At 40.1% G+C, this 16515-nt stretch overlaps 1 protein-coding gene across 6 annotated transcripts in view; it reads left to right on the forward strand.

The window, feature by feature from the left end:
• Nucleotides 1-16515, forward strand: part of SMOC1 (SPARC related modular calcium binding 1) — a 163623-nt gene that overhangs the window by 82010 nt on the left and 65098 nt on the right. For all 6 annotated transcript variants that reach the window (XM_064424381.1, XM_064424378.1, XM_064424377.1 and 3 more), the window contains 2 exons: nucleotides 8411-8510; nucleotides 10974-11021. In XM_064424381.1, coding sequence (XP_064280451.1) covers nucleotides 8411-8510; nucleotides 10974-11021 — 148 coding nt within the window. The remainder of the gene's footprint in view (nucleotides 1-8410; nucleotides 8511-10973; nucleotides 11022-16515) is intronic.

The raw sequence follows: 16515 nt of genomic DNA on the forward strand, positions 1-16515 counted from the left end.
TGGATTGTGGAGAAGTTGCTGGACTTTTCCTTGGCACATTCCTTAGCCAGTGTTGGTTGCCAGTTGAAGGGCAGCATGAACTGCTTACAAAAGTTGTGTGGTGTCAGTTGGCAGCCAAGTGATATTTCACATTCTTCCTCCATTCAGTTCTATCTGTGAACACTAAAGTGCTTTTGTTTTACCTGGCAAGATGAAGGAAACCTCTGATCTCTTTGTATCTGGAATTAACTGAAATTCATATAATTCCTTGGTTCATAAAAATACCCTGTGTTCCACATACCTCATGAACCAGCTTCATCAGTTATATTGCAGCATTTAAGGTAATTGTCCCTGCATAAGATTTAAGTGAAAAATAATGTCCAAGAAAGCTAACTAGTTTCAACAGGCTTTTGAGACAAATATTTCCTTTCACTTCTGGTAAAAAGGAATTAAATTTTGATTTAAAAAAAGATGTATAAAGACTAGAATTTTGGTGAACACTCTAAACAGTTTTGCTTCCAGCAACTCATGAATAGATTTCATCTGGTGGAGGTATTTTTGATACTGCTTCTCTTGTGCAGAGAATTTAAGCTCCTGGGTTCTGCTCTACAGGGAAACTGTGTTCTTGTGAAGTCCCTGAGGCCTTGTTGAAGTCAGCTCTGGGCTGTTGTGAGTTTATTCTGGTTCAATACCCAGGATGTTGCTTCATCTAGACTCCAAAATCTCAGATGGGAAATCTACAACAGAACAGCATCTCTCAATGAAGTTTCTAGGAAAAATACCCACTGTGCTCTTCAACATGGAATCCCCATCCCAACAAGAGACTAAGCAGATGCACATGTTTCAGGGTATATAAAGTTGGCTAGGGAGACTTTTTCAACAACTTCCCCCTTTCTGTGTAACTGTTATTGAAAGGGAGTTTTATGTAGAGGAAAAATTCTGATCAAAGATGCATGCATATATTTAGAATATCAAATGTCTGAATTGTTACAGCACTCATTCAAGATGTAGATGATGTTCTTTCAGGTCATCTTGCTGAGCCAAATGAACACAGTAGGTATTCAGGCCTACATCAGTGTCCTTGCCATCGGACTTCAAGAGTCTGATTTTTAATTTAACTAATGAATTAATTGTTGGAAGTTCTTGAAATTTTTGTAGGACTGAAAAACAAGAGCAGTACAGATGTGGGAGAATTAGATAGTAGTGACTATGTTCAGAAAACCTGCTTGACCTTTACTAGATTGAACTTTACTTTTGTAGTTCATCATAATTATCTTGATTAAAACTAAACTGCAGTCACTCTGGGTAAACACTGAAAGTGGGGCTGTTCCTCTGAAAGCAGCTCAAGTTTGCCCTTTCCAGCTGCCAGAGCTGTAGCCAGATCAATGCTGAATTTGGGGCTGCATGCGCTGCAGGGGCTGATGAGAACACAGCTCCTCTGCCACTCTGCAGGAGGAAGACCATGCTCATCTTCCTCCTGCTTCCCTGCAGGGTTAGATCTACCATAGTTAGATGTGGCAACAAGGGTGAAAGGGAGAAGGGCCTAAAGGCAAAGGCCTTAGTTTGGCTTGCATTTAAACCCTCTTGTAGACAGACATCATGCGTGTCTTAAAACACTTGTATGATCTGTCTGGTTTTCGTTGTCTGTGAAATTTAGACCAAAATCAGTGTTGCCTCCAATTCTGTTGCTCGCTGATCAGTTTTCCAGTTTTCTTATGCATAACGAGGTATAATGGGGTTTGTGTACTGCATTTAGAGGAGCTGGCACTTGTCAATTCACTGGCTGGCTGTGCAACATGTGTGCTGCTTCCCTTATTGTTGAGTTATGTATTGCAAAGATCTTATCAAATCCCCTTTTAGTGCTACTTATGCATCTACAAATATGACATAGATTTCCAGGATGAAGAAGAGGTGTCACTTGCAGGCATGATGGGATGACTGTAAATGGGAAGCAGACTTGATTAATTCCTCTGGACTTGCTATGTCTTTATATTTCAATCTGTGTGGGGAATATTACTTCCTATAACAAAATCGCTCTACACTTAGCCCACAGTAATATAAGGAGGCAGATAAAATTTGAGTTATTCACAACATAAGAATGTTTGTTAGATACGAGTAACTTGATTAATTGTAGAAAACTGAGGTCACATACTGTTGTGCAAAACTAACCATGACTAAAACCAGTTTGTGTTCCCAAGACTCTTGCCTTTTTGCTGGTATGCTGTATTTTCCATAAATGCCATTCCTTTTCCATGCTGCACTTAACCTGCTGTGATCTGTTCTTCGTAAACAACAGGCACTAGTGGGTAATCTGCACACTTTCTTTTGCTGCCTAGTGCCATTGGGCTTGTTGCCATGGGCTGAGGGAGACTTGCATTCTTCATAGTTTTTCCCCAAGTGGTTGTTCAGAAAAGGTTGCTGAGATTTTAAATGGGATCTGTTTCAGACAGATTAATATGAACATGAATAATGTTAATCCTGCCTTGGGGGTGTAGTTTTGTGGGACTTTGTGGTCTTGCTGTTTGCTGCCACCTTCCACTGTCTACTTGTGGTTTCTTTTCCTCACAAGTCTGCATAAAACTGAGGGCAAATCTCCTTGGAAAGTTTCTTTGAGTTTAGAGTTCTTAAAATCTGGCTCCTCGTGCAGTTATGATGTAGCACTGAGATTTTTCTTAAAGTGAGTGCATCAGTCATGTGGTCTTACAATAGGTCTGATAGTCAGCCCCTCTTAGGCTGACTATCAGAGCAGTTCTTCTTTATCACATAGCTTCCAGAGTGTTACCACAACTTGTAATATAAGTCTGCTTGGAAAGAGTGATCTATATTATGGTCCACACTAGTAGTTTTGCTCCACACGATGCTAATGCCCATTAAAATTCTGTTTTCTCCCAGGTTTCCCAAACAGCCCTTTCTAAAGATGTGGGGAACCCTTTCAGCTTTCAGTGTGACATTATCATCCAAGTCTGCTCCTCTGTATTGGCTAGTGTAGCATGATGCTGGGCAGAATTACAAACTCACTTCTTAATGCAGCAAGGTACTGTGTAGACATGTCCTTCATTCCCTGGATGCTGTCTGTTATTCCATTATTCAGTGTTCAGATTCCAGCAATACTAAGCTCTCAAAGAATTCACCTCTCCTTTCAGAAGAACACAGTCTATCTTGCTAGATTAAAAAAACTCTTTATAAAGCATCTGATTTTTAAATGGCAGGTAGTTCTGTTTTTTTTTAAATTAAAAGATATCCCTTCTATAAAAGATAGTAGCTGTAGCTTTCTGTGAGTACTGCTCTGGAGGTTTGCTGCTTAAACACTTGCTTTCTTCCTGTGGCTTTCATTGTGTTTCTCATTTGTATGTTATGCTAAAGATAAACCATGAGTGGGTAAGGAGGTAAGAACTTTGCTTATTTATGGCATTTCTTCAAAGAAGTACCAGTTGAGATAGCAAAGGAACAGGTTCTTAAAGAGAGAGTGGACATACTTAAGGGAGGTGACAATGTAAGGTCATTCTTAGCTTCAAAGTGTCACATTCTGTGTCAGAAGCAGAAAGCCTCTCTTGAGGACCCTTTTCCTGAACTAAAAATAACATATGTGCCAGCGTGTGTGATGGAGATGCCTTTGATCATGATTAAGATTCTTTTGCTTCAGATCATTTCTTTCCCTGGTTATATGAACAGTGAAATTCCCATGGAGGAAGCATTTCTTGAGTGGTGCATAGACTTGAGGGAGGTGGGTGCTGTGTAAAGCCCTGGTGGGAACATTTGCACAACACCCTTTGTGAAGGATTTAATATGAGTGGAGAACAGAAAAAGTGACAAGAATTGTTTAAGGGGCTGCAGTCCCAAAGAGGCTGAAACACAAGATGCAGACTAATTCATAGCTCCCCTAAAATTGCCTATAAAGTTAAGGTAGCTTCTGACAATAATCAGCTGACTCCTAATGTAGCAAAAAGTATAACAAGATGAAGGGTCTAAGCATTACAGCAAGGCATGTGAACCAGAACAGAGGATCACCATGCAGAGTTGAGATAAACAGCCATCAGGCCAGTGTGCAGTTGTGTACCACTAACTTGGGTTCAGAGGACTTGTCTAGCTGAGCCTCAGAGGCTTGAACAAAGGAAAGACTTGATTAAAGAATTGCTGTGTCACACTGGCTTCTGCTCCCTGGGTCTGACTAGATGACCTGCTGGCTTGGAGCTATTTATTCAGCTGTTTTTACAGTGTTTACAAGGAGCACCTGGATGCAGCCAGGATTTGGAGCCTTGCCTGGTGCTATGAGTGCAGTCAGTAGCTCTGCTGCCTGCCCTTAGCCTCAGCAGTGCCATTCAAAACCTGGATGTGTTTTTCCTTTTCTCATAGAAGTATAGCTTTCAGTACAGAATTAATGTTCTTCCCTTCTCATCTCTACCCTCCATTGTGGAAGGAGCCAGGAAATCCCATCTATGATGGGATAGGAATGGGTTGCTAAACATTTCATCTGAACAGCAGTGAGAGGCTAGTCTGAGTACTCCTGTTGTCAGGCCAGTGCTTGTCCAAGGTTACTTCAAGCAAACTACCTCTTCTTGTAACTCCATGGAAACTGGTTTCAGCCATCACAGAATTGCTGCTTTGCCTCTGTTCTCTCCATCATATGTGTATACAATTTCTCTCTCACTTCCAGTTTCTATCTGAGCAACATCCCCTTGATCCTCATTTGTTCAATAGCTATAAAGGCATGCTGCTTGCTTGTCTAGAAGCTTGCTTGTTTAGAAGCTTTACTTAGAATCAGGTTCTGGCATTGCCAGTGAGATACTGAAGAAACCCAAAGAATGGCTTCTTTTCCCCCTGAGGAACTTGAGTCAGAGTTATCACCCAATGACTACTCTTTAATACTTACATATTGTAAGGAATTTTGAGAGCAGGTGTTTAATCATATGGCCAGTATATTGGCTGCTGTTTGATTTAACACATTGCAATGGCAGGGTGGAATAGGGAAACTGCTGCTACACTTTTAATTTGGGGAGTGGTGATATAGAGCAATTTTTCTTGGGTTTGTCCCTCATGCTTTTCATCCTTCAGTTGAGACACAGGTAAGATGACCTATCTCTCCATGAAAAATAGGAACAGTGTCCTTCTGCATGATCAGGGATTTGGCTGCTTGCAGTGCTTTAAAATGCAATTAGATTTTTTTAAAAATATATGTAGATGTTATTGGGGAATCTGTTGAAGACCTTGAATTATTTACAGGTTTTATTTACCTGATTTCCTATTATGTAACTTACAATACAGCTGTTGGACAGGTGTGTGTTAATCTGAGATACCAAATTCTGTCATGTGCCTTTCCAGCAGTAACAGGCATTCTGTAGTTGCAGCTTGGTTAAATCAAGTCTATTAAGTATATAAAATTGTATTTTAGTATATAAGATTGTATTTCCTCTGCCTCAGTGCTTAGCTTTAGAAGACTGAGAGCCAAAAAAGTCAAACACACTATTTCTAACATGTATTGAGTCAAAATTAACTCAATAACTGAAGATTAGATCTGTGCAGTAAACATCTGTCATGCTTTTGCATACTTACTTTCCTGGTGATAAGTGTTTAAAAATCTCACTACTTTGGGACTAGGATGAGAATGAGGTTGAATTTTGGGTTGACAATTGAAATTTTATTTAGAAATAAAAGCTCAAATATAAGATCAATGGAAAATTTTAAAGTAAACCCCCAAATTTTGGATATTTACTGCCAGAGGTGCTCTGAAATAGTTGACATTTTATGTTTGTTTACACACAGTGCTTAGAAAGGGTACTGGATCAGCTGTTGCCTTTACACTTTTTTCAGTGTTATACCAGTCTTATGTAAGTGGTGAAGAGTTTACTGTCTCTCCCAGTCTTTAAGCTGCAAACTCTAGGCTGTAGGCCACTGTTGTTATGACCCTGAATTGTGCTGAGACCTGGTCAGGTATCATGCTGAAAGGTCTCAGTGTGAGGACATTCAGGAAAAACAATTGCACTGATTCTGGAGATTTCTGCAGTGCCCATTCTTCATGGGTAGCTGTCTGGTCTTCGGGATAATGGCTGAGCTTTAATTGCAGCTGTTATCTGTAGAAGGGAAGTCCTTTTGTACTGCAGTAAAACATATGGTTGTGGTTGTTGTGAAAGTGCTGAGTGCTGTCAGTCTCAGATTTTTTTCTCCCTTTTTTAATGGCAATTTCTTTCTTAATGGCAACAAGGCGGGGGGAAAGGTCATGGGATACCAGTCCAAGGAAGACTAGCATTTCTTAGCCTAGTTATTTACAAAATTACTTCACTTTTTTTCATGGATGTAATGTGCTTGGCTTGCATAAATGAGTGTGTGTAATTCGCAGCTCTCCACTGAGCTGAGTTACATAACATACTTAGTTAATGCATCTATCCTGAATTTATGTCAATATATTTTTTCAGGACTCCTCTACCATGTACTTTATTTTTCTGAAGGCTTGGCTAAAGGACTATCAAGTGACTAATACTTGAGTTTTTTTAAATGCTGGGTACACTGGATTTTTTTATATAGTGTAACATGGAATGGTCTTGCCCTAAAAATTTGAGACCCTATCCTGGCATTTAGCTCTATCCCTTGGTAGGATTTTTAGAATTAATGCAATGTAAAGACTGCTTCTTGTGCTGTTGGGAATGCAGTCTTGTGTGTGTGTGATCAGCAAAGATAAACTCTAAACACAAACCCAAGCAGATCCATCACATTTATTTTGAGTGTTCAGTTGATTTCATTGAGCAATAACAAATATTTTCTAACTTGATTATTGCTTATTGTAGTCATAATACTTTTGAGTAATTTGGAATCAATATTGTGATATATTGAGAGAAGGAAAATTAATCTGCAAATAGCAGTGACAGTGACTGCAGTAACATGGCTACATGAGATGACTGTTGATTTTGGCTACTAAAAGTAAATGCTTGAGGCAAAATGATTGATTTGCACTTTAGTAAAACCCAAGATAAACAAGTAAAACCCAAGATAAACACGACGTACTGTGTTATAATTGCTCTTAGATCATGTTTTATGTGATATTCAAAGCCTTTTAAAAAAACTGTCATTAAGTCTCTGAACAAACTTCGCTACCTTAGGGCATTGAAGCCAGCTGTCAGCGAGGGGGAATGACTGGTTTTGCTCTGAAGGATCCTTAATGAGGGGACCAGCACAAACACCCCATCACTTTTCTCTTCTCTGTGAAGAGGACTGGAATTGGAAATTGGTTTCAATGAACTTGTTTGGAAAAAGAGAGAACGGTCAGAATTCATTTTACAAGTAAAATAAAAGGCAGCTTCTGAAATGGTCTCATTTAATGGCTTTTTTTCTGAAATGTATTGAAGGAGCCATCTCTAGGTTATAGTAACAGGATGCACTTCTCTACTATTTAAAGGTATTGATGTGCACATTTAACTCCATCTGAAAGTATGCTGGTTAGAAAGAATTTTGGGACTGGTTAGTGTTTACACAGATGCCTGTACAATGGTAGTTTACTTTGATCTCAAAGATGTCAAAGGCATCCTGAATTTCATCCAGTTGCCGGCTACTCTGGAAGCTGAGGCAAAGGCTGTCGTTAGATTTGTTAGGCTGAATGAAATTTTAGTGGTGCTGAATTAATATCTACATAAATGTTACGAAGATCAGTCTGCTAGATCAGAACTTATTTATTCTTACTTGAGAGGTTCTGTATCTGAATTTGTAATTGTGGTGTCTTTCTGTGGTGAAGGAAGGAACTGGGCAACTCTAGATGTTCAGTTCAGAAGTAGAGCTTTAAAGTCGATCAAGATGAATTTTAAACTGTGTACCTTTGGACTCACTAGAACCTTCCTCAAAAGTTCTTAAGTCCACGTGAATATATGAGGAGCAAGCATGTTGGGTCTTGCTCCATCTGTGTAGTTTGACATAATGACACAATAGAGCTTAAATCTACCGGAGAAGGTTTGTTAACCAAGTCAGTATTGTGCTTTTCCAGCCATGTTACTGAACAAAATGCTTCTGAAATGCCTACAGATGCTGCTCTCAAGCAGTGGCTATAGAATTTGGGATAGGGTGACCTTTCCATAACCCAGCTGGGATGCAGCGGGACAAGTTTATAATAGTAAATAGTAAGTGGGATGTAGCAGAGGATGGAATGAACTGAGACACAACTGCTGTATCTCCCAACTAAAGTGTTCTCAGATGGTTACTTGTAACTTTTGCCTCCTGAATTTTCAGCTACAGGAGTTGGAGTAGGAGAAATCTCCTTCCTTTGGGTGGGGGGGAAGTGTGGGAAGAAAAGGTAATGATATCAGAGGAAGTCTTCTGTAAGACCTCGTCGCTCTGAAGCATGTGTTTGTGACTCCTCTGGGTTGGGACTTCCAATAAGATGCTGAATGATAATAAAGTGGTTGGTGATAGAGCGAGAAATGAAATGCCTGCTCTTTGTTTTATTAAACAGGTGCAGTGCCATACCTACACTGGATACTGCTGGTGTGTGACACCTGATGGAAAGCCTATTAGCGGCTCTTCTGTACAGAACAAAACTCCTGTATGTTCAGGTACTGTGGGAGTGGCTTCAGCAAATACTAACTTTATAACCAGAGGGTTGGGGTGAATGCATCCTTCTGAGAGCCTAATCTTCCAGGTGACTTGGCCAATTTACCCCACTTAATGCTGTACTTTGGACTCTGGCATGTCCACCCTGCAATTAGGATACAGACACTTCTGCGAGGCTCAGTAAGAAAAAAGCACTAAGGTGACAACCTGTGGCAGCCAAGACAAGAGCCAGTGTTGCTGTGTACACCAACACTGAAGATTTGCTGAACAGATGGGATAACTTTTTTCCATGAGCTATATTGTAATGAAATGGTTCTTGGGCTGTATTTTGAGAAACATGGAGTAATTTTTTTGTACAGAGTGATTTCAGTTAATTCCTGAAGGTGGTCCTCTGCAAAACTGTCAGTTTCTGGGGTCCTGCTGTTATAATGAATTTGGGTCTTTTGGCCACGTTGCTTAGTTTAGGATCCCTGTGTTTGTGTCTTGGTGTGGACAACACTGGGCTTGCGCCACAGCTCACAAGAGGGTGGTTCAGACCCGGGCTGTTACTCATGTTTATTAAGTGATGTGTTTCTGGGTACTCAGCCTGACATTACTTTGTTGCCCAGCAGTTTGAGACCAAAACCGTAAGTTTCTTTAAAAAATAGTAAGGTGTTTTTTTATACCTCCACACCGTTTGATATGGTAGTCTATGGCTCAAGTGGAATGAGGTTGGGCTCCAGATTTTCATATGGACCTGATCAATAGTGGTCTAGTTTTGTGAGCTGTTATGAACAGTCCTGCTGTGACAACACCACAGTAAACGCAGGCAGGGTTATTCTGTACTTTGGGGAGAATTGAAGGACAACACTGAAATTGTGCTGCCCTTCTCACTTTCCTGTCTCCCCCCCAAAAAAATTAAAGAAGGAAAAGGCAGTAAGCATAGGAGTTTGTTATAACATGTTTAGTGATGCCACATGGCTTCATGCTCTACAATCTGCACCTCAGGGGTTTTTAGTATAGTTCTGTCACACCTTGCAGCATTTGCCCTTTAGGTTGGAGCATGACAGCAGTCAAACCTTTGGGATTTTGATTTTTTTCTCACCTTATACGGTGTCCTCTTGGCTGTAGGGTGTTCTGTGGTAATAAGCAAACTTGCACTAATTACTTGTGGTAATAAGTATAAGGGTTTGAGTTGAGTGGGAGAGCTGTCTGAGAACCAGTGACCCAATGTACCTTGAGGAGATGCTTGCTTTTTCACAGGCATGTGGAAAGAAAAAAAATTAATATCCTATTTTATTAGTGCAATCCTACAATAATTTGGCTTAAACCTTTAGAATATGACATTATGACGCCATTTCCAGTATATCATTTTGGTAGGGCTTGTTTTAGACTTTTACTGATCTATTCAGTTAGTCTTGTGCTGCTTATGAAATTGTGTTGCGGAAAAGTGAAGTCATTTTGTACTGTAGGACACAGATGTTAGACATATGATGACTGAGTTTGTGCTTACTACTTGTAATTCAGCCGTAGATCTGTGTGAACTGATATGCAAGTGAAAGTGTCCAGGCAATAGTTTTTTAGAGTTTGTCTTGATCAGATTCTTGGGGCTGTCAGGGCTACCTTCTTTAAAGCTGACTTTTGATCCATGTTTCCTAAATGTTCAGTAATCATTGGAATTGTGTAGTAATGGTGCATGGAAGAATCAGTTTCCTGTGTATAAAGCTATTAAAAAAAAAAACCAACCAACCAAAATAACAACAAACAAACAAACAAAAACAACTTGTCACAGATTTCTATACATTTTGGTAATGGATTTATTTGAAAAGCTTTTATTACTTGTTCAAATTTTAGTAGAAAACTGTGATGAAGCACTAAAGCAGACTGCAGAACCAAGCATAGAATCGTATATACTATGTAAAGATGCTAGTTATAGTAAACAACCCAAGATATGTTCTGTTCAAGTACATGCTGGATCTTATTCAGTGTCCCATTTCAAACAGCTGGGGATGTTCAGGGGTTGGTTGAAATCCATTTTCTGCAAATTGTCCCACTTAATCCCTTTCCTCTGGAATACTGTGCTTGCATTCCCTGCACACTCTCCCCATCTGCTTTTGATTTGTTCTTCCTGACATTTGCAAGTGAAAGAAGTGACTCTTACTGATCTTTCCTTCTTGCTCTTGGATTTATTCCAGGTTTCTTACTAACATGATGCTCTGTTGAAGTCTTTCAAATCACTAGATCCAGCTACTAAAGACTTCTTGTTTACCCTTATCCCAATTTAATGTCTTCATGCATAAAACTTCCTTATACTTTTCAATTTGGTTGAAGCCACAGGCTCTCTGAGTCTTAAATGGAACTGTTGACAAGTAAAATAGATGCTTTATGGGTTGAGATATTGACTGTATTATTGTGACAGCATATGCTCTGTGTGATCATGCAGCATCTAAATGAATATATTTTCTTCTTTTTTTTCCTCCCTTTAGGTTCTGTAACTGATAAACCATCAAGCCAGGGTAATTCGGGAAGGAAAGGTGAGTGGAGTCCTGTGCTTCACCAACTTTTGTAAGAGCAGCTGCCCAGCCAAGTCCCTTAAGACAGCTCAGAACATGGGTTCCTAACCAGCTCCAGGGTGCAGGGGTGGATGTGCCACTAGAGCTCCCCTTTCAGGAGGAGGAATAAGGTGACTGTTCTGCTCCCTGTGGAGTAGAAAAGCGTGTTCTCTGCTCTGTGCTTCTCAGCTAAGTTGAAGTACAAGAAATCTGAGCTTCCCAAAAAATGGATGGTCCAGAATAACCTCTGCTTGTTCACCTTGAAGTAATATGCTGAGCATTTCTCAGTAAAATCCCTAGAAAGTAGGAAGGCTGTCAGTATGATCTGTATTCTGGGAAACAGGAGTGCCAATGTCATGGTTGTGGCTTTGTATGCGTTGAAAGTTGGGGTTTTTTAACAGAGCATAAAACTTTCTGGCCAGTTGGAGCAGTGCTGAATTAAACCTTATCAGTGCTTGGAAACCTCACAGGCATTGATGCTCCTTCTTTAGACTCCTGTCTTCAGTCCTTGCCCTTCCTGATCAAGTCATTAGGTGGGTCATTGTTCTTCTCCTGTGAGTATTCGTAGCTCTTCCCTGTGTCCTCTGATTTGCATTTGCTGCAATGGTTTTGGGAGGGTTGACCACTGAAGTATATATAGAGGAGCACTCAAATATGTCTTTAGGCCTTTTCCACACCCTAATTTTCAGCCTTTCCCCCCCCTAGCCCCAGTGGAGAGTCAGCTTTTGAGTGTGTCTCCGTACTCCAGGAAAGCTGTGCTGAATGCATCCTCACTTCTGCTGGTGAGGATGAATGCTCTTTCCTGGGAGAAGTTCCTGTTTTGATAACCAAAGCAGGATTTTGAGTGCTAACTGTGTAAACCAGTTATTCCTGACACTTCAGAATGAAGGAAAACACTGACTTTGATGCCAATACTTTGAGGGACATCTTCCATGCTGGAAATATCAATCAGGCCCTGAAAACACTTAATGGGGATTCAGAGTAGAGATGTATTTTGAGCACATCTGCTCTGCAGCCTATTGCTTGTATATAATAGCTTAAGTTAAGGAGAAGAAATATGCAAGGAAAACTACTTAGCTGAGACTGAATGCTGAAGCCTGTTTCTTATTTTAAGTAAGGACATGTCTCTTTAAACCTGTAATTATGCATTAATGTGTAATTGGCACCTGAACACATGGTTATAATTCTGTTAATGCAATCATTGCCAGTCTAGCCTGAAGTACAAGCAAATCAAATAGCTCTTGAAATCTGCATTATTTTGGAGTTATTTGTAGGCTTTTTACCTGGGTAGTCCTGGTCTGTTCTAGAATTGAAAGCAGCTGACATTGGATTTCATGAGAAACAGGAGCAAAAGGGGAAAACATCTGAAATTGTTTTTTCTTCTGCACTCCCTTTATTAACTGAGGGGTTGGAACATGCAAAAAGAAAACTCTAAATGGTATGAACTAATTTAAAATTTGTAATATAAATTGATTCTCCTTGGCGCTGCCTGTGGCATCCTGTTTTAAGGATGGTATGCTTGGTCCTGTGGCTGCAGAAACGTCCTGTGCAGTAGCTGTCAAAGGGGAAACATTTCCCTTTGGGCCAGAATGCTTCAAGCAGTCATGTAAAGTTTCTGTCTCCTGCAGTTCTGAATCTGTTCATATCTGCTAGAAACCCACACATAAGCAAGTCTGGCCCTATTCCATTGTGTTAGAAAAATACTTATGAACAGCTATTTAATGGATCTTTGAAAATCAAGAGGGCTTTTAGAAGATGTAATAATTTAGTTTAAAATTTGATGGACACAGCATTACTTTTTCATCTTGTGTGAAAATGACTAATCTAAAGATGAATTCGTCCTTCTTATCATTTTTTCCCCTTGCCTTAAGTTACCTTGATTCAAAATTCCGGTATCAGGTCCTGTTGGAAGGAAGCTGGAATCAAGAACAGCCTGGCTTTCTTGAAGCAAGGTGGTTGCTGCAGGTCTGGCTTCTCTGAATACTGGTGGCAAGCCATCATGCACATAACTATTTGTTCTCTCTGGGTGTTCAGACACTTGCTGCAAAGATTGCCCTTTGCAGGGTGACAAAAGGGGCAGGATGAAGACAGGTCCAGCAGGAACTGGGTCAGTGATGACTCTTCTGTTGCAGAGGCACAGCCTGGAAACTTCTGATATCTCTTTGGGCAACTGCCATCTGATTTGGGAGCTTTTGGAATTTTCCTATTGCACAGCAGACTCCCCCCTCTCTCCATCCCTGAGTGAGGGTCTTATAGTCAAGGAGCATATCTGGCACAGAATAGGTACTCTGAGGAAGACAAAGACTAGCTAAGACTTTCAAAAGTGATTTTTTTTTTTCTCATTCATACAGGAATGTAAAATATGAGCTAATAAACTTCGTGCCTTTCAAGTCTTCAGGGCAAAAGGGTGGAGGCTGCTCTGCCTTAGAAACAGCGTGGATGGGTAGGCTTATGCTGCTGGGTAATAAATGAAGACTTTACTAGCACATTAGCTCTCCTTTAGAAGAAACAAATTAATATTGGAAGGAGAAAAAGGCTGGTTATTGGTAATAACTCTTTCTCCAGATCTTTTTCCCTCTTTTCCTTCCTGTTGAGCTCTAATTTCTGGGGCTCAGTAGGTATGTTGGAGTACCAGAAGATATGAGGTAGCACATGATTCTGCTCACAGGCTCTCTCATTACTGATGGGAAGAAAACAAAATGGCTTTATGTTCATGTGGCTTGGCATGTAGTTCCAGAAAGTGGTTCTGTGGAGCTTTCTACAGAGAACAGGCAAGCATGCTGGCAAGAGGTACTTCTTATTTCTAAATTCCGTGCTCTGGTTATCCATTTTTTATATTGCTGCTATTGCTGTATGATGCAATGCCAGTTAATCATACAATTTGCCCCATAAGGTAATTTAAATCAAATTGAATTGGCACCAAACCTAAAACTTTAAAATAGGCCATATTGATTTGTTCTGTGTCTGAGAAGTGTTCAGTTGCTGGGAGGCAGAGCAGACCTGGGCCTGAGGAGATGGATGTGTGTTTGCATGAGGTGGAATGGAAACCTAGGCCCTCCAGGGCATGCTTGCTTTGTGACTTTTCAGCTCAGACACTTACCAATGTCCTTTTTGTGCTGAATTTTTCCCACAAGTGAAGAACAAGTTCCCAAGAAATGTAATTGCTCTTCTGTGAGATTAGGGTATCCAGAACCTGCAGATTTCTTTTGCTCTTTGTACAGTCCTTTCTCATAAGGAGCTTCTTGCATTAATTTTCTCCAGTTGCTGCTTAGTTTGATGATCCTGAGACACTAGGAAAATGCATGCTGTCCTCTACAGGTCTGGATCTCCCCAGTCTCTCCCATTAGGATGTTGTTAATGTTTTAAGAAGCAGTGAAAGGCATCCTTGGAGCCAACCTTACTGGATTTCTTCCCTGCCTAAAGAATGCAGAGCATTCCTTTCCAGCCACAGGGATATTGTGCCATACTTTGAGACAAAAGAAGTAAACATGGAACAAAATAAAGTTTTATTTTCTTTATCTGGGAAGTGTTGGGGTTTTAGCTCAGATTTAGCATATTGCAATCAGGAGTAGTGTCTTTTACAGTCACCAAGAAGGTTTTAAAAGTAGTCTGCCTAGGAATCAGAGGGATGTAAAAAACAACCATGTAACTGCTTATCTCTGTAAATTCACCTGGTCTTCTGTCTTAAAACTGGAAACAGAAAATTAAAAGTGAGCAAAGAGGAAGTATATTGAAGTGGGGATACCGGTTCATTAGTGCTAGTTTACTGTTCTGGACACTGTATGGTACCATTTTTAAACCAACTGAATGAAGGAAATGGAAAAGGATGGATCCCAGTAATGTGGGATTTAAAGGTGATACAACTGCAGTGTAAATTTGGGCTGGAGTACCTTTCAGTGTCAGTCATGAAGAGTCTTGAGTGATACGAACTCCCTTTTTCTTGTATAAAGTCTTTAGCAGTGCAAAATGTTCCAGGCCTGTTTTGACTTGTCTTGTTTCCCTATTGCAAAAGCTGACAATAGCATCTGCAATTGCCTGAACAGTTGTTGGTGAAATGTAATGGCCCTGCAGAAGAGCAAAGCCCAGGCTGAGCTTGTTGTACACTCACTATCTTACATGTTGACATGACTCTCGTATGGAGCTGCAAAAAGCCTTTTCTCTTTGAGTTTTGCAGCATGCAATAAAACACTGAAACAGTTTGAGAAACCTAAGATGAACAACTTGAAATTCCTGCTGAGAAACCGAAGATGAGCAACTTGAAATTCCTGCCAATTAAACATGTAGAATTGGGTTCCTTTTTGTGGGTTTAACTGTCAGAAATTAGTTTAAAGGCAGGCTTTGTTGGCAGGAAAATTCTGGGCTGCAATTGTGGGCTAGTTGGCCCATTCTGTGGCTTTTTTCGTGCTTTTTTCCAAGAGTCTTACCTCTAGAAAATGCTAATGGCCCAGTTATGCAGCCAAGAGACTGAGCAATTTGAATCAGTAATGAGCCATTAGTGTGAGTCAGTAATTAGGCTGAGCGGTAAAGGGCGAACACTCTCCTCAGGCAAACCCAGGCGAAGGAGGCTTGTGCTGAGGAAAATAAATGGAGCCACTTGTACCTGGGGACTTGGAAGCTGTGTCTGCTGGTGGTAAGAAGTCAGGTGCAGGTGGCCCTAACTCACCTGCCCTCAGCTTGCAGGGAGAGGAGCACGTGGCCTCCACAGGATGTCTCACAGAAGACAGATAATACCTGCCAAATTGAAATGTGACTAAAGCATCAGACTGGGACTTTGGTCTTCACTTTCTCCAGGTCTTTCTGGATTCAACTCAGTACTATATTGAAACACAATATTATATTGAAACACAATATTATACTTATTATAATATAATAATATTATACTTATTATAATATAATAATATTATAATAATATTATACAATATTATACTGAAACACAATACTATATTGAAACTGTATTGAGACACAACTGTGCTGTTACACAGATTGAGCTTCAGCTGTGTCTCCAGCCTCATAAACACTGAGAAAATGCATTGGTGTCTTTAGCAATTAGTGGAGAATACAGCAAATAAAGAGAAATATTGTGTGGCCTTCATCGATAAGATGAAGTAAATACAAGTTTACCGAGGAAGTATGAAGTTAAGTGTTGGTTCTAGTTGGTGAACACCATCTCATGTTTAATTTCTTGTAGAACATTAGCAGGTAGCAAGTCTGCAGAGCTACCCAAAGAATTCATCTGGATCCCTTATGTTTAATGTATATATTTTAATTAAAAATATATGCTAATTTAGAAATCCGGATGGAGAATTTTCATGCAAGTATCATTTTCTGAACTGTTTTAGCTTCATCATGTGATGTTCCTAGACTAGGACTGGTGTTTTTCAGATCTTTCATGGGTAAAAGATACACGTGTGCTGAAAATGTGCACAAACAATTTGATGCTTGTGGGTAGAGCTGGGTGTGTAGTGTAGCTCAGTGG

This window comes from Passer domesticus, chromosome 6 (genome assembly GCF_036417665.1).
Source record: "Passer domesticus isolate bPasDom1 chromosome 6, bPasDom1.hap1, whole genome shotgun sequence".
Taxonomy (NCBI): Eukaryota; Metazoa; Chordata; class Aves; order Passeriformes; family Passeridae; genus Passer; species Passer domesticus.